General features: G+C 37.3%; 1 protein-coding gene across 12 annotated transcripts; it reads right to left on the reverse strand.

The window, feature by feature from the left end:
- Nucleotides 1-2135: 2135 nt before the first annotated feature.
- LOC143665550 (uncharacterized) lies at nt 2136-20594 on the reverse strand. Of its 12 annotated transcripts, none has more exons than XM_077139111.1 (6): nt 20473-20594; nt 19020-19349; nt 18119-18171; nt 13434-13542; nt 11678-11770; nt 2136-6288 (listed from the first exon to the last, which is right to left on the reverse strand). In XM_077139111.1, exons 3-6 carry the CDS (start codon nt 18131-18133, stop codon nt 3620-3622), a joined length of 2886 nt encoding a protein of 961 aa, XP_076995226.1. In that variant the 5' UTR covers nt 18134-18171; nt 19020-19349; nt 20473-20594; the 3' UTR covers nt 2136-3619. The 12 variants fall into 12 exon arrangements, 11 of the variants coding, with proteins under 11 accessions (XP_076995226.1, XP_076995202.1, XP_076995221.1 ...); XM_077139087.1 differs by having other exon boundaries at nt 13434-13560; XM_077139106.1 differs by having other exon boundaries at nt 18953-19349.
- Nucleotides 20595-21199: the final 605 nt, after the last annotated feature.

Raw genomic sequence — 21199 nt, forward strand, 5'->3', positions numbered from 1 at the left:
CAGAGGACCAAAACATGAGAAAGAATGTCAGCCACTTCCCTGGAAATCTCCCTGGGTGGGTTACACAGTCTGGCTGTCTGTCACTCTAGTTATCATGTCAGGAGAGGTTGAAGGGACGAGTTTATCACTTAATTTACTAAGCAGCTAGTGAAGTCTGTTCAGTAGAAATTTTAGTTATTTGCAGGGGTTGGAAAGCAGGAAATCCAAGGTCATTTAGTTACAAAACTGTCCGGGAAATATATGTGGATCCAGTTAGGGCAGAGTGTAAAAAGGCTTCACATCACATGCCACAACATGTAATAATGTGAAAAGCCTCTGAAAACAGGCTGCTTTTCAAGTTTCGGCAGCTTTAAGACCCTTAGTAAGCAAGTACACAGACAGTTAAACTAACTCTTCCTGGGTCTCTACATCAGGCTACCATTCATTAAATCAAAACTGAAAAAAACCCATAAGATCATCAGGGAAGGAGAAGAAATACTTAACAGATAGGGGAAAAATTAATTACTAGGATATAAATAACATTCTACAGTGGATGAAGTGGTGCTGGGGAGTCCCTGTAAATGTTTGGAGCACAGTGAGATAGGTGAAGTTGATGACCCCAAACACTAGTTTGCATCAACTGGATTACAATGAATGATCCTAGGCCCTCTGGATAAATTGATTTCAACTTATGGTTATGAGATTGAGAGCGAATTTAATACAAATCTAATCATAATCTCAAAAGACTTATTGAAGTGTTAAGTTATCAAATGTTATCTCTAAGAAAAAAATGTAGGGGGAATGGAGGACTTCTCATACGAAGTCACAGCAACCATCACGATCATAAACAATACAGTTTGGCAAGAACAAAATAGATCAGAAACACACAGTAAAAAGACACGGGTCAAATGAAGGGGCACCCAGTGAACAAATCTGAGACAATCTGTCTGCCCAAAATATTGATAACTTTTATAGACCTCTGGATAAAGACAGCATCCAGGAGCGTGCTGGTTTGAAATTACATACCCCAGGAAACCATGTTTCCTTAATTCTGATTCAATATTGTAGGGTGGAACTTTTGATTGGATTGTTTCCATGGAGATATGATCTACTCGTGTGTGACCTTCTGACTAGATGGAGATGTGACTGCCCTCAGAAATAACATAGATACAAATATGTGGAAATGCTTACCCTAGCCTAGACACAGACATCTGGAGGTGCAACAGAAAGCTGAGAGAGCCATTTGAATCCAGAAATTGGAAGAGAAATCTCTGGCCCTGGCAGATGTTAAGCTAAGAGATGAAACCCAGTGTTGCCCCAGAGCAGCTAAGTGAAGACCTATAGATACTCAGAGAGGAAGCCACTGGAATCAGGAGCTGGAGACAACAGAACCAGCAGATGCCAGCTATGTGCCTTCCCATGTGACAGTCTTTCTTTGAAGTCAAGGTATCTTTATCTGGATGCCTTAGTTTGGGCCTTTTTAAGGACTTAGGAACTTTTAACTTGTACCTTACTAACTCCCCTTTAAAAAGCCATTCCATTTTCGGTATATTCCATTCTGGCAGCATTAGCAAAGTAATCGAGAACTCTTTCTTACAACAGAATGCCAAATGATAAAAATGCAGGAATACGAAACTTAAAAAGTCAGTACTAGGCAACCCTGTTAACTGATATAGGCAAGTCATAAATATATGCAAGATCTGCAGGTGACAACTGAGGTGAGAACTGGCTGCATGTTTGAGCCCAAAATTATCTCATCACAAGACATTTATCAACACAAAAGGCAAAAGGTGACCTTGCAGTACAGAAACTTAGAAGTCATCACTTAATGATGAAGTTAATATCACAAGCAATGATTTCAAACAACAGCATGTAGCTCCTGGTCAATATCCTGAGAATAACTCAGCATCCTTTCTGAGCTACTGCTGCTACATGACTGAGCCTAATAATAAAACAGATGACAACTCTAAACTATATGCCCTCTCCAAGTATGCCACTGTTGTGAAATAAAAAGAAATTGTAAGGCACTGTTCAAGATTAAGGGAGACTAAACAGACACAACAAAATGTAATGCATGCTAGATCTTCTTTCTGGTATATATATAATGAACGTTATTTGGAAAATTGGTAATATATGAACAAGCTCCACAGATTAAATCCAAGCATTATATCAATTTATTGATTTTAATAAATATTCTGAGATATCTAAGGAGATACCATTTTGACAAAGAATTTCTTATATTGAAATACTCATGTTGAAATGTTGGCTAATTCCTCTGATATTTCTCTTTGTAGGAATAAAGAACACTTCTGGATTAAGTGCTTATGATCATTTAGGATGTTATCAGTGGTTTCTTCTGTGTGAATTTTCTGATATTGAGTTTGCATGTCACACAGAAGCATTATTCTTAAATTTAATGCCACTATGGTGAGTTTACTTCAGTGTCAAGTACATCTAAATCTACATAATTTCAGCAGAGAATAAGACTTTTTCCTTGTTACAGAAAATCCAGCTCTGTACATGGAAGAGAAACTTCATTTCAAAGTCACTTTCTCACCCTGGCTCCTTCAATATAGTACTTTCAATCATCAGTGCATGAGTCCCATGGCTTCCCTGGAGATAATCTCCTTTTCTTTTTGATGTGGGACAGGAGACAATGTCAAGAATTTTAGGGGCCTCTTGAATGACATTTGTCACTGAATCCTACATTCCACTAATCAGAGGTTGGTGATATGATACCACTTGGACGAAGGAGTGGTTTGGAAATTTAGTCATGTGCTACAAAGAAAAAGAGGAAATGCTTATTTTTGAATAGTCAATATATGATATATGGGGATTACCTTCATGTAAATCAAATTGAGTAGACATATTGAAGATTTCCCACACTCATTACCTTCATAAAGTCTTTCTTTTGTGTTTTGATATACTATGAGTTCTCCACCCTGAACACATTTATTTCTGTACTGAGGAGGGTGGCTTATTGTTTATGGTTACTACAAATTTATTACGTTCTTGGTTTTATTGTTGGGTGACTTCTCTGATCATGAATGAGTTATGACTGTTAATACGAAATGTTTCCATTTTTACTTACTCTGATTTCGTCTGCCATGTTTCTTGATGCTTGATTTCACACAGTATATTTCCCATATTAAGTGTCTATACTAGACTCCTTGGTTGAACCCTCTAAATAAATTTTAACACTTTCTTGTTTAAATTCTTTGACAGCTATAAGTTGGTTTTTGCAGAGGAACTTCCATAGTTCATTTATTCACAGAATTTCTTTCCTTAGATCTATGAGGCTAGATTTCCAGCTCAGAATTTCCTCACATTCTTTATGTACATAGGTTTAACTCTGTGTGTGGGCTTTCTTATGTTCTTTAAGGCTTGACTTTTGGCTGAAAGTTTTACCACATTCATCATATTTCTAGGGTTTCTCCCATATGAGTACTCTATACACTCTTAAGTTTGATTTCTGGCTGAAAGAATCTCTACAATGTTTACAATTGTACCAAATCTCTCCTGTATAAGCTCTCTGCTGTTGTCCTAGGACTGATTTCTCATTGAAAGCTTTCCACATTCATTACATTCATGGTGTTTCTCTGCTGTGCAATTTCTCTCTCCTCTGAGATTTTATTTCTTTCTAAAAGGTTTCCATGCTAATTATATTCATACTGTTTTTTCCTGGCATGAGGTCTCTAATGAACTCTGAAATTTGATTTCTGGCTGAAAGATTCTCCACACTAAGTTTACATTTACAGGTTTTATCACGTGTGTGTGTCCTATGATGCTTTCTTAGGCCTGACTTCACTTTGAAAGCTTTCCCACACTCATCACATTTATATGGTCTTTCCCCCGTGTGAGTTCTCTGATGATTCCTTAGGACTGAAATCTGACTAAAAGATTTCTTACATTCATTACATACAAAAGGTTTCTCCCCTGTATGGGTTCTCTGGTGTATTATGAGATTTGATTTATAGTCAAAAGATTTCCCACATTCATTGCAAACAAAGGGTTTCTCCCCCGTGTGAGTTCTCTGATGCACTATGAGGTTTGATTTCTGGCTGAAAGATTCTCCACACTGATTACAATTATATGGTTTCTCTCCTGTGTGAGTTCTCTCATGTCTTCTTAGGACTGATTTCTCACTGAAAGCTTTTCCACATTCATTACACACATAGGGTTTCTCTCCTGTGTGAGTTCTCTGATGTCCTCTGAGGGTAGATTTCTTCCTGAAAGATTTTCCACAGTCATCACATTTAAAGGGTTTCTCCCCAGTGTGAGTCCTCTGATGTTCTCTGAGACATGATTTCTGGCTGAATGGTTTTCCACACTGATTACATTTGTATGGTTTCTCCCCTGTGTGAATTCTATAATGTCCTCTGAGTTGTGATTTCTGACCAAATGCTTTCCCACACTGATTACATGTATATGGTTTCTCCCCTGTGTGAGTCCTATGATGCTTTCTTAGGCCTGACTTCAATTTGAAAGCTTTCTCACATTCATCACATTTATATGGTCTTTCCCCTGTGTGAGTTTTTTGATGTTTCCTTAGGCCTGAAATATGGCTGAAAGATTTTTCACATTCATTACATTGAAAAGGTTTCTCTCCTGTATGAATTGACTGATGGATTACGAGGGTTGACTTATAATCGAAAGATTTCCCACATTCATTGCATTCAAATGGTTTCTCTCCTTTGTGAGACCTTTGATGTATTATGAGGACTGACTTATAATCAAAAGATTCCCCACATTCATTGCATTCAAAGGGTTTCTCCCCTGTATGACTCTTATGATGTATTCTTAGACCTGATTTTGTACTGAAAGCTTTCTCACAACCATCACATTTATACGGTTTCTCTCCTGTATGTGTTCTCTGATGTCTTCTTAGGACTGACTTCTCACCGAAAGCTTTTCCACATTCATTACATTCATATGGTTTCTCTCCTGTGTGAGTTCTCTGATGTCCTCTGAGAGTTGATTTATGCCTGAAAGATTTTCCACATTCATCACATTTGTAGGGTTTCTCCCCAGTATGAGTTCTCTGATGTTCTCTGAGATTTGATTTATGGCTGAAAGCTTTTCCACATTGATTACACTTAAAGGGTTTCTCCCCTGTGTGAATTCTATGATGTCCTCTGAGTTGTGATTTCTCACTGAAAGCTTTTCCACACTGATGACATTTATAGGGTTTCTCCCATGTATGGGTTCTATGATGCTTTCTTAGGGCTGATTTCAGTTTGAAAGCTTTCCCACATTCATCACATTTATATGGTTTTCCTCCTGTCTGAGTTCTCTGATGATTCCTTAGGCCTGAAATATGACTGAAAGATTTTTCATATTCATTAGATTCAAAATATTTCTCCCCTGTATGAGTTCTTTGATGTGCTATAAGGATTGACTTATAGTTGAAGGATTTCCTACATTCATTGCATTCAAAGGATTTCTTTCTGTTGTGAATTCTCTGATGTTTCCTTAAGCGTGATTTCTTACTGAAAGCATTCCCACATTCATAGGATTTTTCTCCCGGGTAACTTTTCTGAGGCTGAACTGGGTATGAATTAGGGACAAAACTTTTTCCATAATCAAAGGGTTCCACCTTTAGGTGCATTATTTGATTTTCTGTATAGTTCGACTCAGGGTTGAAAGTTTTCTCTTTCAACTTTTTCAACTGAAAAAAATCAGTTCTTTGATTTTGCATGATACTACTGAAATCATTCCCATTTCCATTATACTTATATTCATTTAATTCATAGTGACTGTTATCTTCTTTAGGAATACTCTGAAACCTCATAAAAGTAGATTTATCATACAAATTGTCCCGAAACTCATATTTATAAGATTTCTCTTTTGTGTGGGCATTCTTAGATGTAAAGAAGGCAGCTTGTTCGAGGAAACCTTTTCCACATTCAAAAGCTTGCCCCAAAGTCTGAATTATGGGATGCTGGGCAGCTTCCTCCTTCCATCTGAGGACTTTCATATTTTTATTATAATGAAAATCTTTCTCTCCAGTATCAATTCTCCCATCCTTAATACTGAGGAGCCATTTCTCACATACGTTAAACTCATCTGCTTTCTCTCTTGTATACTGAAAGCGTGGGGCCGATGAGATTAAACTAAGGTAAGGAGGTCCTGCAGTATGTTTCCAGGGCATCATTCCTGAAGGAGAAACGTTAATGCCCATAGAACATGGTGTCCTTGAGATGTTCTCTTGCTCTGCAATTAATATTTTGTTGGTGCATAAAACTTGCCACCACTGTTTGCCTTGGTTTCCTGAGTTCTTCTCAAAGAGTTCACCATGTTGGCAGTATTCTAAAAATCAGAAAAGTAAAAATACTTTATGATGTTTAACATACTTCTTATGGTAGTAAGGTTCTTTTACATATATACCCATCTATGTTTTGTGACAAGTTGGATTTTGGCTCAATCTCCCAAGAAGGGACTTCCAAATGTATACTCTCTAAATTACTTTTAATTGTGAAAAACAAAACACAAAACAGAAATTTCCATAGTGGGAGAAGGCAGAGGAAACTGGAAATGAACATAACATATATTTGGCAATCTAAACTACAATTCTCAAAATTAACTTACATGCTTCATTTGGAGGTCCTTTTGTTCCATTTTACTCATCAATTCTGAAATAAATTTATAATGGCAAACGATTTCCTCATGTTGTAAGTCATGCTTTAATTCTTGTAATGTCATTCATGGGACCACAAATACACAACTGGAAGTCTTAAACTGATGTGTATTAGTCTTCTACCACCTGGACTGAATCATTGCTCTATACTGGCTCTATTAGATCAGGTATGGCTGTTCAATGACCTGCTATTGACAATAAAATCTTAACTTTCCCTCATTCATTTTCCCAAAACTAGTTTTGATCTTATCGAACCCTTAATTCAGCTTTCTATCTTATTATCACCATACCTGGTTATTAATGACTGTTGAGAGCCTAAATGTTTCAACCTGATCCCAGAAACCTTACAAGTACCTTTTATATTTATTCATCATAAATTTCTAGTATATATTCGGTATCCATATTCCATATAACAATGTGTCAGGCCTATGCTAAAAATGTATGGAAAAGAAAAATGTATGAAGTTCTTCAGACTACTTCTCCTACTTCTCTAGGTACCAAAAGGTAAAAGATTTAAGAGAAGTGATTCTGGAAAAGAAAGTTTTCATTAATTGCATGCTTCACTAGTCTACACCATTTCCTGCTCTAGTCTTGACAAGCTATCTGTTCCCCTTAAATGGTTAATTTGCAACAATCATATTCTTTTGCTAGTTATCCTGCATTCCAGCACTGGTACTACTTAGGATCTAGAGCCCAAGGTTAAAAAGGATTCTTATTTCTTCCCATGAATTCAAGCACCATTTATTTTGAAATCTGAAGTAGTTACTGCCTGCGTTCATTTTAACAAAGGATACATGGAGAGAACTCATATAACTGAGACACGTATTTTATGCAAATTATCATCACTGAAATCAAAATGCATCTTAAAACTGATGGCATTTCCATGTTTGAATGAGCAGAGTTTTCTCTTGGTTGCACCTTAAATAAAGGCTCATCTTTTCATCAATAATATCTTATATGATATAAAATATACTTTATGGAGCTTTGCTTAATACAATCCTCATTCTGATTTACTTTGGGTACCAGTTTGAAGCTACTGTGTACCCCAGAAAAGCCATGTCCTTCAATCCTCATTCATTATTGCTGGGTTGGATCTTTTCGATTGTTTCCATGGACATGTGACCCGCTCAATTGTGGGTGGTAAAGTTTGTTTAGATCGTTTCCACGAAGATGTGTCTCCACCCATTCAAGGTGGGGTTGCTTACTGGAGGCCTTTAAGAGGGAATCATTTTGGAAAAAGCTTTAGAACCAACAGAACCCACACAGCCAGAGACCTTTGGAGATGTATAAAGAAAATGCCCCTGGGGAAGCCACTGAAGAATGCAGGAGAGAAAGCTAGCAGACATTGCCATGCACCTTTGTAGCTGAAAGAGGTGTTCTGGACCCATCAGCCTTTCTTGAGCCAAGGTATCTTTCCCTGGATGCCTCAGTTTGGACATTTTCATTGCCTAAGAACTGTAAACTGCTACTTAATAAATTCCCTTTTTAAAAAGCCATTCTGTTTCTGGTATATTGCATTCCAGCAGCTTACAAACTAAAACACTTTGCATAACTCTATAAGATAAACTAAATCAGCAATCCAAAAGCACTGTGTGCCACATAATTATCCACAGAGCACTTTTAAACATAAGGGCTCTGACTTAGGAGTAATCTATAGCTTTTATTCAGAAGTCCCAGATATCTGACTTGGACATTTGCATCTAGGGATAGTGTTTCTGAATACATCAATATAAACTACCTCTCCCCAACTAGCTTGGGTCAACACACAATGTAATTATAAAATATTTACTATAATTTACATACTAGTATATGGGAGAAAAAAAAACAGATCACTCTATTTGGTGGATCTAGTGGGAAGTGGAACTCATTTAATAACTGTATGCTACATGGCATCATGTAATTTAGTCACATGTTCTGAAACATCTAACAAGTGAGTTGAGAGCTTAAAAAGAGAGAAATAATACAGTCTAAAGTATTACAGAATAATTTTATAAAAGTGTGAATATGAGCCAAACTGTAAAAATAATAATAATAAAATCAATAAAAAAAGCTTTTCCCACTTGCAAGGCACATTAAGGAATTTAATGCAGTGAAGTACCTAAGAATTTATACAGGGAAAACATACGTTGATGAAAGGTATGATGTAGGGAAAAATACCATTTATGACATTTTAGAGACTGGGTCATACAGAGTTTGGGATGAGCACATGTAAGAGAAATAAATAAATAATAAATTTATATATAATTTATTATTATAAATAAATAAATAAATAAATCTGGTAAGACAAACTGGCCTTGCAATGTGGGAACTGAAATATAAGAAATTGTAAATGACCATATGCTTATTTGTCAGTTTATAGAAAGCTAAATTGGGTACTTTATGTTAAAAATAATACCAATCAGGAAGCAGAAAAATAAGGCATGAGAGAACAGGGTTCTAGTCAGTAAAGAGTGAGAAAATGACAAGTGAGAATGAGAAGATCTTGAAAAAAAAAAGGAACATAAGAAACTATGGAAAGATCAATGAGAGAGGACAGACATAAATCTATGAAAGAGTTAAAAAATTTGAGGTGATTTCATGGTTGTCCATTACGGAAGGAGAAAGATAGTACAGCAAAATAATTATAGGGGGTGTGTGATGGACAAAGGGAAATTGATATATAAGAGAAATTTTCGTACATATCCCTAAAGGCACAGGGAACTTTAGCATAGATCCCTGAAGGCACAGAAAATGGTACATTAGAGTAGAGATGAGAGAACATACATGCAAGTAATAAACTGCTAGCATGTATTTATAAACTGCTAGTAATAAAATGAGGATAAAGCAAAAAAAGCTTAAATTATGAAGACGGATGAGGCAACGTGAAACTTACTGTAGAAGGACAGGAACCAGAGAACACAGGAGAGAGTGTTCATACGCAAAACAGTGCAAGAGGAAGAGAAACCTGTGAGTCAAAATTCATTCACTCAAGAAATATTCATTGTAAGCCTATTATTATGCACCTTATTGCATTCCAGGCACTGGAGAAATGACTTTATACAAGACTCATTAGATACAAAGAGCTGATTAAAGCTTTGGAGGAATCATAAAAGAGAGGAAGGGCAGGGGGTAACTGAATGGCCTGAAATGAGGGATTCCATTTTAAACAAGGTGGTCATGGGAGGCAATGCTAAGAAGGGGGCACTTATGACAATATCAGATTTCCTCATCTATTACAGAAGTAAACCCTTTGTGGGGAATATTCGTAGTAAATATCATCTCTTACTCATTCGTTTGTTTCTTTTAAACTTTTTAAAAACATAAGACCAGTATTAATGTGCATAAAATTCTTCTATACATTTCGACAAATGGCAGAGGGAGAACACTTTTGTGTAACTATCATACAGGCCAAGAAAGATAAAATGTCTGGCTATGAAAAATCCCAGGAGTTCCTTCTTGAGCAAAACTTCCTTACAGGTTATGTCTATCATGAAGTATATGGTAATCATTCCCTGACTCCATAGCTTTATAACCTATATATGCAACTCACAAATCAATACAATTAATTTTTACCAGTTGCTTTATATAAAGGGAATCACAGAGTTTACTAACTTTACTGTTGTCTTGCTTCTGTGCCAAACATTGTGAGACTGATTCATATATTTGCTTTGTAGCCATAATTTGGTGTACTCCATTTACTGTATAGTATTACTCCTTTCAACAAGTGCATAGCAATTTATTTTTCCATTCATCTGTTGGTGGGCACTTGGTTTTGTTTCATTTTGAAACAAAAATTCTCATGTGCTTTCTGGAGTACAGCAGCACACTCTTCTCGAGAGACCAGAAATGCCTGATAGGGGTTAGATATATATATCTTTGCCTTTACTCAATAATGCCCAATGATTTCAGTGATTCGACCAGTTTCAATTCCACAGAAGTTGATGAGACTATGTTCCACATCCTCATCAACTCCTGATACTGTCAGACTCTTCTTTTCTGCCAATCTTATGATTAAACAATTGTGCAATGGTACCTAGCTGCAGTTTTATTTTGTATTTTTTCATAACCAAAAAGGTTAAAACCTTCCTTTCTCCATGCTTATTTGACATGTGGATTTCCACTGGAGAAGCTCCTAATTAAGTTCTTTGTCCATTTTTCTGTTGGGCTGCATGCTTTTCCCTCACAGATATGCAGAAGTTCTACAGATTATCTGAATACTACAGCTATTTTGGTTCTACAAACTATAAAGATTCTGCTATGTTGTGGCTGGTGCTTTCACTCCTTTAGTGATTAAAATGATGAAGTTTAGTATAGTCAAGTTTACCTACCTTTTCTCACACATTAAATGATTTTTTGGTTGTAAATTGTTCCCTACCTAGTGTAATAAAAATTGTCTCCTATGGGTGGGCAATGGTGACTCAGTGGCAGAATTCTTACCTGCCATACCAGAGACCTGGGTTAAATTCCCAGAGCCTACCCATGAAAATAAAAAAATTATCTCCTACAATTTCTGCTAAAATACTCATATTTCTGCCTTTAATCCACCCAAATTGACTTTTGCAGCATGGTGTTAATCAGGGGCATACTATTTTTCCTGTTAATGATTTGACAGCACTCTGAATTATCATCTTTTAACAAATCAAGTGTCATTAAAACATGTTTTAAATGTGAGGTGGTCTGGGGAACCATGACACAGCTTTCTAAAAAGGGTTTCCAGTACCACTGCTCTGCTAAACGTATTTATTCTCTAAGAATTCGGAAGGCTGTTATGCTCTAGTCGTTATCCTTAAAGCAATTTCAGTTGCTTTAATAACATTTTTCAGTCGTTCTTTTTCCTTTAAACATATACCCATCACTTTTCAGCTTTAAATGATATACTTAGCCCCTGTATTTTCAAGGTGGGAAATCAAAATGCTAATACTGGGAAATCAATATGCTAATATCCCATTTTAATTTTTTAAATTCCTAAAGGTATAGGCTTCTGCAAGGACAGTGCTGAAAATATTTCAAAGTGCCCATCTCTAATTGATCATTTTGGATCTAATTTTCTTGAATATCTTGTGTCAGCCCTTCATATCTCACCTGTGTGGCTCCTGTTTAGAAATTCTTCCTCTAATAACCATGGGCCTTCTTGTTCCAATGCAAAGATCAACTCTGGTTTTGTAAAGCAGTACCCTATAAATGGGAAATGATTTAGAACTTGAGTAAGCTGCATGGGCTTTATCATCTCTGAATTTAAACGCAGGCATGGCTTTAGAAGTGGCACGCTGAATATATTCATTTGACCCATTATGGAGGGAAATGACAACAGAAAACATTTCTTAACTAAAAAAGGAGCAATCTCCTTAAACTCCTGAATCACAAACCTAAAGAATATTAACTTCTAAAAGGCCAGAATGCTGGGTTTCAAAGAAGGAAGCATGACGACCAAGATAAAATAAAAGTAACCAATTTAGTTCTCCATCTTAGATATCTAGAAAACCATACAAAATATATGACAGAATGCTTCTTGGACATTGGACAACAGGCAGTGCAAAACAGGGACTCTTGACAACAGAGCAGCAAAAATTAGTAACCACTATGATTAACACAGATTACTGCCAAGTTACCAAAAGATAGAAAGGGACTACAGAAATAGAGTTTGGGAGATGCAGTAAGTTGTCAAAACAGAACTGGAAGTTTAGAGAAACCATTGCAACTAGAATGTGTGTGATGAAATATCAGAGAAAAAATTATACTAAGAAAGTGAATCTTGGAGATCACAGGAGGGTTTCCTTGAATCTTTGGCTGAGTACTGACATGTGCATGCATGTACAGAAACTAACCAAGTTTGAGAATAAACTATTTGAAAGGCGGAGGGTGAAAAATCATGAAAGTACATGTGATACAGAATATGTCTGTTCCTACCAGCCAATAATGACAGGCCTTCTAATAAACATAAATTTTATCAGAAAAATCAGAAAGGATTTACCTTGGTGGAGAGAACAAATTAGTACCAGACTAGAATGAGCTTATGAATCCAACATAAGAATTAAAAGCCAACCCTGAAAGGATCAAAGTTAAGTTCAAGTAATGTAACTGCATTGCAGAAATGGCCCTATAATATTTAAAAGAATAGCACAAAATCCAATGCTCAGTAGTAAAATTCACATCAAGCACCCAATGAAAAATTACCAGGTAGGAATATAGGCAGGGTATATGATTCTTACTAAGCAGAAAAATCAATCAATAGGAACAGAATAAGAATTGACACATAAGAGAAAATCAGTAGTCGTGGACATTAAAAGATATTAAATTACAGATGTCCAAGAAAATAAAGCCATGAACATGATGAGAAAAGAAGTAACAGTTATAATAAGATCCAAATCCAAATTCTAGATATAAAAATGAAATGTCTGAAATGAGAAAGCAAACCAACCAACTGAAAAAAACAAGAAAGCACTGGATATGGTTACTAACAGCAAATACCACATAAAGAAAGAAAAATGACATCAACATATTGGTGAGTTTATAACAGAGCATAATTTATATAAAATTCTTGAAAAGGAAAATTATAGCAATAGAAAGCAAGTCAGTGGTTGTTAGGGTGCAGAGGGACAGGGATGGAGGAAGAAGACTCCCTGTAAAGGGCTATGAGAAAACTTTCTGAGGTGATGGAAATATTCCAAATCATGATTTTATAGGAAGTAATGAATTGTATACATTATTCAAAACTCATCATAGTTGTACACTTGAAAGTACAGAATTTTATTTTCTGTGAAATACATGTGATTAACATTTAAAAAAAAAAAGAGAGAGAGAGAGAAATGTATTCTATAGGAGGTTAGGATGTGCTCACCCACTGAGAGGAGGTGGCTGTAGTTCTCCAGCATCACATCTCTGTACAAGGTCCTCTGGGCAGGGCCCAGGTGCTGCCACTCCTCCTGGGTGAACTCCACTGCCACATCCTTGAACGACAAGGAGGCCTGTAACAGCACAGCTCTGGTCAATCTGAAGGGTCCAGAAATAGGTGATGTGGAAAATACCTTTGGAAATTGACTCAATATATGTTCACTGTTGAGAGTTTCTAACAAGATGCTATAAAGGGTGCTGTGGTAGTTTAAAACTGTATGTGCCCCAAACAACATGTTCTTAAATCTAATCTTTTCCTGTGAGTGTAAACTCATTATAAGTAGGTGCTTTTAATGAAGCCACTTCAGTTGAAATGTGACCCATATCATTCAGGATGGGATGTAATCCTACTACTAGAGTCCTATATAAGGGGAAGGAATTCAGACAGAGAGGAGAAAGCCATGAAAGCAAGATGATGAAATCAATGAAACCCAGAAGAGAAGGGAGAGATCAGCAGGTGCTGCTAAATGTCAGAGAGCCACAGATCACTGGCATCCAGACTTCAGGAAGCACTGCCCTGATGATGTCTTGATCTAGACATGTTCCTGGACTCTAACCATAAACAAATAAATTCCTACTGTTCAAACCAAACCCATTTCATGGCATTGTTTTGGGCAGCCTAGGAATAACTAAAACAGATGCCTATGACAGTCCTATTTGTAGAAAGTCTTGATGAGTTCTCTATACAAGGTTAGGTGAAATGCTTCAGGGGCTTTGGGTAGAGATAATGCAGACAAAGAGAGAGGCCTAGAGCAATTCTGTTATTTAATATTTTTGATGATTTTGTGGTTGATTATTACAGATAAAGTTTCATATTCTCAGAGTTTATTGTTGGGATATAGATAATGACTTTGATTATTTAAAATACTGGCCACATATGATGCCCCTTGCTAACTTGACTTATTAATTGTAATAGTTTATATGTAATTTCTTCTGGATTTTCTACATACACAATAATGTCATATCTAAAAATTGGGATTCTATTTCCTCCTTCTAAACCTTGTGTCCTTTATTTCCATGTCTTTCTTTACATCCCCGGTTAAAATTTCCAATAGCATATTTTTGAACTCAGGAGAATAGTCTTCTGTGTGAAATTATAACATATGTTGTCACAGGAGGTTATATTTAGATACCACAGATCAGATGAAGAAAATTCCTTTTTATTTCTCATATGTTAAGAATTCTTACCATGAGTGGGTTAATACATATTCTCAAATTCAGTTACTATATATAATCACCTGAATTTATGATTTTTCTCCTTTACTGTTTGTCACGAATCACATTGACTTTTGATCAACTCAAATGTACATTCCTCAGTAACTATGTCATGATATTTTTCCTTTTAAAATACATATTGATTCATTTTGCTTTCCTTGGCTCAAAGAATGGGTACGCAAAACTAAACAGGCATAGAACCAAAAAGGATTAAATAGCAAATATCATGGAGTCGATGTACTGTATATTGAAATCTCATAAAATGGTTCAATAATTTAAAATAGTGTGGTCTTTGTACATGATGAAATGGACTAGGACCTAGAAAAGAAAAGAGAAAGTCAAAAATAGGCGCAAATGTTTATGATTTCCTAATTGTGATAAAGGTGGCATCACAAATGAGTGGAGAAAGGCTTGGTTTTCAATATCATAGGGATAACTAGATGGCCTTCTGGGATGTGAAGGTTAAATCTATTCCTCACCCCAAAGAGTATGACAAATTCAAATGTATAAAAAGATCTGAATGCAAAAAATAAAATCCATCACTTTCTAGAAGATTACTCAGAATGATTCTTTACAACGATACAGTGGAAAATGCCCCGCTATGGACTTAAAATTCAGAATTATGAAGGAAAACACTGCTAAATATGAAAATCAAATGTTTCTGGGGAAAAAAAACACATAACGAAGGCTAAAGACAAATTCTAGGAAAACTACAATTTATATCACCCACACAGAATACACCTAGTAAGACATACTAAAGACTGTAACTAAAAGATCAGTATCAACAGAAAAATGGATAAGGGATAAACAGTTCACTTAAAATACAAAAGAAAATGACTACTGTGGTGGAAAACAGTTGACATTTCCTTAAAAAGGTATATACCCAAAAGACCTGAAAGCCAGAAATCAAACAGGTATTTTCCCACCAACGATTATGGCAGCATTATTCACAATTGCCAAAAGACTGAAACAACCCAAGTGTCCATCAACCAATGAATGGATAAACAAAATGTGATGTATATATGCAATGGAATATTATTCAGCTATAAAAATAAATGAAGTTCAAAAATAAAGAAATAAATAAATGAAGTTCCAATATATGTGACAGCATGGATGAACCTTGAAAACATCTTGAGTGAAATAAGCCAGACACAAAAGGACGCTTTTTGATCTCATTGATAAGAAACAATTAGAATATGCAAAAAAACCAAACAAATGAAACACACACCCACAAAAACTGCTCCACATTATTCATGAGAACATAAAAGCTAATAAAATTCATCAGAGATACCATGTTTTTATCACATTGGTAAAAACTCAAAAAATTTGACAACCACATTCTATTTGCAAAGCTGAGGGGAAACAGGCACTCTGATCCTACTGGCTCTCTTTTCAAAATACATCCAGAATCTGACCACTTCCAAGTACCACAACTGCTATCACCCTTAAGAGAATCATTTCTAGCTAGAATTACTGAAAAAGCCTCTTACATTGTTCATGCTTCCTTTACTACCCCCAATGCCTCTTCTATTATTGAACAGTATCAGAGTTACTATTTCAAAATACATATCAAAGCTGTTCTTTCTCAGCTAAAAACCCTGTTTTCACTTGAAGAAATGGAGACAGAGATACTGTATTAATGATCTCGAAGACCCAACATGATCAAGAAGTCAAGCAATCAAGCTTCTTTTATCTACCTCATGGACAGATGAGTCAAACATACGAATTAAAGATAAATAAATAGGAGGAACAAATGTTACATAAATTTAGTAGGTTGAAATGCTAGGGATCAATGAAAGGGAGGGGGTAAGGGGTATGGTATGTGTGAATTTTTTTCTGTTTTCTTTTTATTTCTTCTTCTGAATTGATGCAAACTAAGAAATGTAGATAATGATGAGTATACAACTATGTGATAAAAAAAGAATGTTCATATTGTATGTTGATTGGTTTTATTAATAAAATAAAAAGTCAAGCAATCAAAATCAAAATTTCAGCAGGCTTTTATGAGACGGAAAAACATATTTTTTAAAAAAGCGAACAAAGTTGGAAGACACATTACCTCATTTCAAAACTAACTGTAAAATGACACTCACATAGACAGAGGGGTATTAGGAAAAGGATAAACACAGATCAACCAATGAACAGAGCCCTCTCAACTAATGTACTGACAGGTGGGTATGTAGAGGTGGAAAACACTACTACAGTGACTGTATCTTTCCTCTTCTCAATTATTTAGAGAACACTGTGAGTACAAACTGCAAAGACACTTAACTCCTGAAACTTTAGGTTCCGGACTGCGCCAACTAGAACGTATCTTCTTCTCTCATTATCAGCCTCAAAACTGAGGTAAAATGCAAAAACAGAATTACTCATGTATCAAACAGACAGATAAAAACTCTAAAGTCCTGGGGCGGGCCGCGGTGGCTCAGCGGGCAAAGTGCTTGCCTGCCATGCCGGAGGACCTCGGTTCGATTCCCGGCCCCAGCCCATGTAAAAAAACAAACAAACAAACAAAATACAATAAAACAAGAAAATGTTTAAAGATGTTTCCTTTCCTTCCTTCTATCCTTCCTTCCTTCTCTCTGTCTTTCCTTCCCTTCCTCCCTCTCTCTTAAAAAAAAAAAAAAAAAAAAAAAAAAAAAAACTCTAAAATCCTAAGAGAATATCATGAACAAGCTCATCGACACAAATACTTTTCCATGATTTTGGCAAGGCCAAAAAATGAATGCAAAAAAAAAAAGAAACCCAGGATAGATAAATGACTATTTCATAAATTGATTCAATAATTAAAATGTGCACACAAAAAGTCCCTGCAAGGAATAATTTATAGATGAATTTTACCAAAATCTACAAGTAATTTTCTCACCTAAATTATGAGGAAGGAAAAGAAAGCAGAAAGCACCCCATTTCCTTTTAAGACTATAATTATGATACCATAACTATATAGGAACACAAAACTACAGTCTAATATAATTTAGAAATATAGAAATAAAAATCCTGAATATAATATTAGCAAAACAATAACTATGACACCAAAAATAAAACCCTGAGGAATATGTTTAAGAAAAACTCACCACCTATTAGTATAAGTATAGTGTATACAAGAATTTCAGAATACATTAACATCAGAAAATAGATTACACTAGTGGCAATATTTACCAATAAAAGTAAAGAAACTATGGCTTTCTTTCAATAGATGTGCAAAAAGTAATATAAGTAAATGCAAATTCATGACTAACATGACATCTTAGCAAACTGGTAACATAAGAAAGCTACTTGCCCAGACATAGATTACCTACCAAAAGCTGACAGCAAACATCAGGATTAATGGAGAAGTCTTCCCTCAAGATTGATTTGATCCACTTCTACCTCTCCTTTTTCAAGTAATTATGGACGCTTATAAAACAAAGAGCTCACCTGAGATTTCTTCATTTTCTGCAGCTCTCAGGAGAATGGAGAACTCTGTTCAGCTAGGGAGATGAAAGAGAATAGGGATCAGGAGATCTGGCAAGCCTTACAGCTATTAGTTTCACCTGCCAAAAATCTGACACAGCTAGGGTGCCGCCTCCCTATGTAAAGTGCATATGTGGGGGCATGAAAAGCATGAGGAGGGCCATGTTGGGGTGGAATATATAAACCACTGGATTAATATAAACTTTTCTCAATCCACTTAATAAGCCATGTGTCCTGACAAAAAAAAAAAAAAAACATAAAGAAATAAAAACAAAAGAGGATTAGGTGAATTACACTACACCAAAGGATAAGACACGATTCTTCCATTAGGTGCATCATTGTTCTATTTTCTTAGCAATACTGTTTACCCCTTGACACAGAGGGTCCACAGAAAGCAGAGTAAAAGGAATGGGGATGCTTTAAGACATGAAGTTTTAATTATTTGTTTTGATTATGATGCAGTTTCCCAAAAGCCCCTTTTGATGGCAATTCTGTGGTGTCTTATCTGAGAGAGAACGAACTGCACTGTTTCCTCCTAGCTCTGCCACAAACAAACTGGACATCACCTGACAAGTCATTGAACTCATCAGGCCCGGTGTCTTTAAAGCTTTCAAGAAAAGTCCCACGTAGGTAGCCACGGAAACCCTTCATGAACCATCTTGGTCGGATTCTGACATGAGGACAATATCAGTAGTGTCATACGAGGTAACAGATATGAATCACAGCCGCACATATTCTGCATAGAGTACAAAGGCAAAAGGAACCTTTCAGGGATGTGTGAAATCAGAATCTCCTCACCTCTGGCTGTTTTGCTCCTAACTCCACAGCTTCCTTTTAGGGATGTGTGAAAAGAGAATCTCCTCACCTTGGTTGTTTTTCTCTTAACTCCAGAGCTTCCTTTTAAGGATGTGTGAAATCAGAATCTCCTCACCTGTGGCTGTTTTTCTCTTAACTCCAGAGCTTGCCCATACAAGCTCCCCTGATTAAATGGCCTTTCCTGCGTAGCCTGTTCCTAGGCCTCCTCAGCTCACTGAGCTCTTCTCAAAGCTGGACCAAAGAATCCACTGTCATACAGTGGCTTCTGGATGTGACAGCATCAAGTCTGATTCATTCTGGCCAGCAGAATCAGTAACTGCTTCTGGTCAAGGAAATCAGGACTTTCTCATTTCCGGGCTCTTCTGCCTTCTCTGAAGTTCTGGTAAGAAATAAAAAGTCAGAGGGCCATTCCCTTCCAGGTTAGATTCTGGATTCCAAAAGCCCCCTGCTTCCTATCTCATGAGGGCTGTTTTTTTTTTTTTTTTTTTTTTTATCCAGGGATCTGAGACCCAGACTTGGTAAACAAATTAATTTTAAGGCCAAAACCCTGACTCTTGGAACTCCCTATATCAGACTTAAAACACAGCTATCTCTTAAGCAAACAAACAAACAAACAAAACACAGATAACCTACCGGTCTGGGAAGAGCTAGGATCTTTGACCTAACGGATTTGAAGACACCAGACATACCAGAAAGCATTTGCCAGGTGGTAGGAAGCCATCTACATTCACTTCACACAGTACCATGAGGGACTTGGGGACAAGTGACTTGAAGGCTGTGAGGTGTGCTTTAGACAGGTGCAATATTAGAAAGAACTTGAGACTGGGAATAAGGCACGCAAACCTCCGAACCCAAGCTTCGCCACCAGCTGGTTTATATCCCGAGCACATCACTACATGAGCCTCCATTTCTTTTTTAATGCGTACGATTATACCTACTCATAACGTGGCTGTCAGGTTTACACAAGCCACCAAATGAAAATTTATGAGTGCTTTCTACATACAAAAGCCACTGTCACTCCGTGTTTTCTACCTGGCACTTGTGTAATTACAGGTGACAACTAACTTCACAACGTCCTGAAGCAGTCATCATTCATAACCTCGCTCCCAGACGCGTGAAGCGACAAGGCTCTCGCCCGCCCCGGTGGCGGGTGACCCACGTGGAATCCACTCGGGTCCTTCTCCGGAGCCGCAGACCCACGGCCCGCTCCTCCCGCCGCGCTCACTGCCCACTTATGAACACGCGCTGACTCTGCTCTCCGGCATGGGCTCTCCCCTGGCCGAGCCGCACCGGGGAGAGGCACAGGTGTGCGCCCACCCCGCCCGCACCAGAAGCCCCCTGACGAGGACACCACCGGGGACCGTGCGGCGGGAACCGCCGGCTGGGCCCTTCTCGGGCCCCGAGCGTACGGCTGGTGGACGGCGGAGGTTTCCACGGATTCCCATTCTCGCTGCCAAGACATTCTCGGCCGCCTCTCCCGGCTGCTCCCCACGCGCGCTTACCCCGTGCTGCCTTAACCCTTTGAAGTGACTCAAGATGCTTCCCGGGACGCCAGTCCCTTCCCGGGACGCCTGAAGGGGCGCAACGAGGAAATGGGCTCTGGCTGCGCATGCGCAGCAGAGGCGTAGCCGTTCGTTCCCAGAGTGCTGTGCGAAGACCCAGTACCTGTGAGACCACATTTCCCACAAGTCCCTGCGTCCCTTTGGCGGCCCCTCGCGCGTTTCCGCCTTCTGGAAGGTTGGAGGATGTGCTGAGAGGGCGGAGCTCGCGAAGGTTAAGGTGTGAACTTGAAGTCTACGATGAGTGCAGATCCTCAAGGAAACAGTAACCTTTCTTCATAGACGTTTGGAGTAAATTGGGAAACCTTGAATATGAACTGAGCAGTTAAAAATATTAAGGAAAACCACTACTTTTCTCAAGGGAGAATAATGGGGAATTGTGAGGGAAATTTAACTGATTTGTAAAAGGCATGACAACTGAAGTATTTAAGATTAGAATTACGTTATTGTAAATTTACTTCATAATTTATAAAATTTATCCTGGGACCTTGAGCTGAGCCCGTATTTTTACAAATCCTGTCACATCACCCTGATTCACTGCTGGTGCCCCGGGTACTAAGGATGCAGTTAGGATTGTGTGTCAGGAAATGCTGATTTTTATATATTAACGTTATTTTTGGCAGAATTCTCTAACTGTTTAAACAAACTTTTACATTATCTTCTCTTTTCA

This window comes from Tamandua tetradactyla, chromosome 2 (genome assembly GCF_023851605.1).
Source record: "Tamandua tetradactyla isolate mTamTet1 chromosome 2, mTamTet1.pri, whole genome shotgun sequence".
In the NCBI taxonomy this organism is placed as follows: Eukaryota; Metazoa; Chordata; class Mammalia; order Pilosa; family Myrmecophagidae; genus Tamandua; species Tamandua tetradactyla.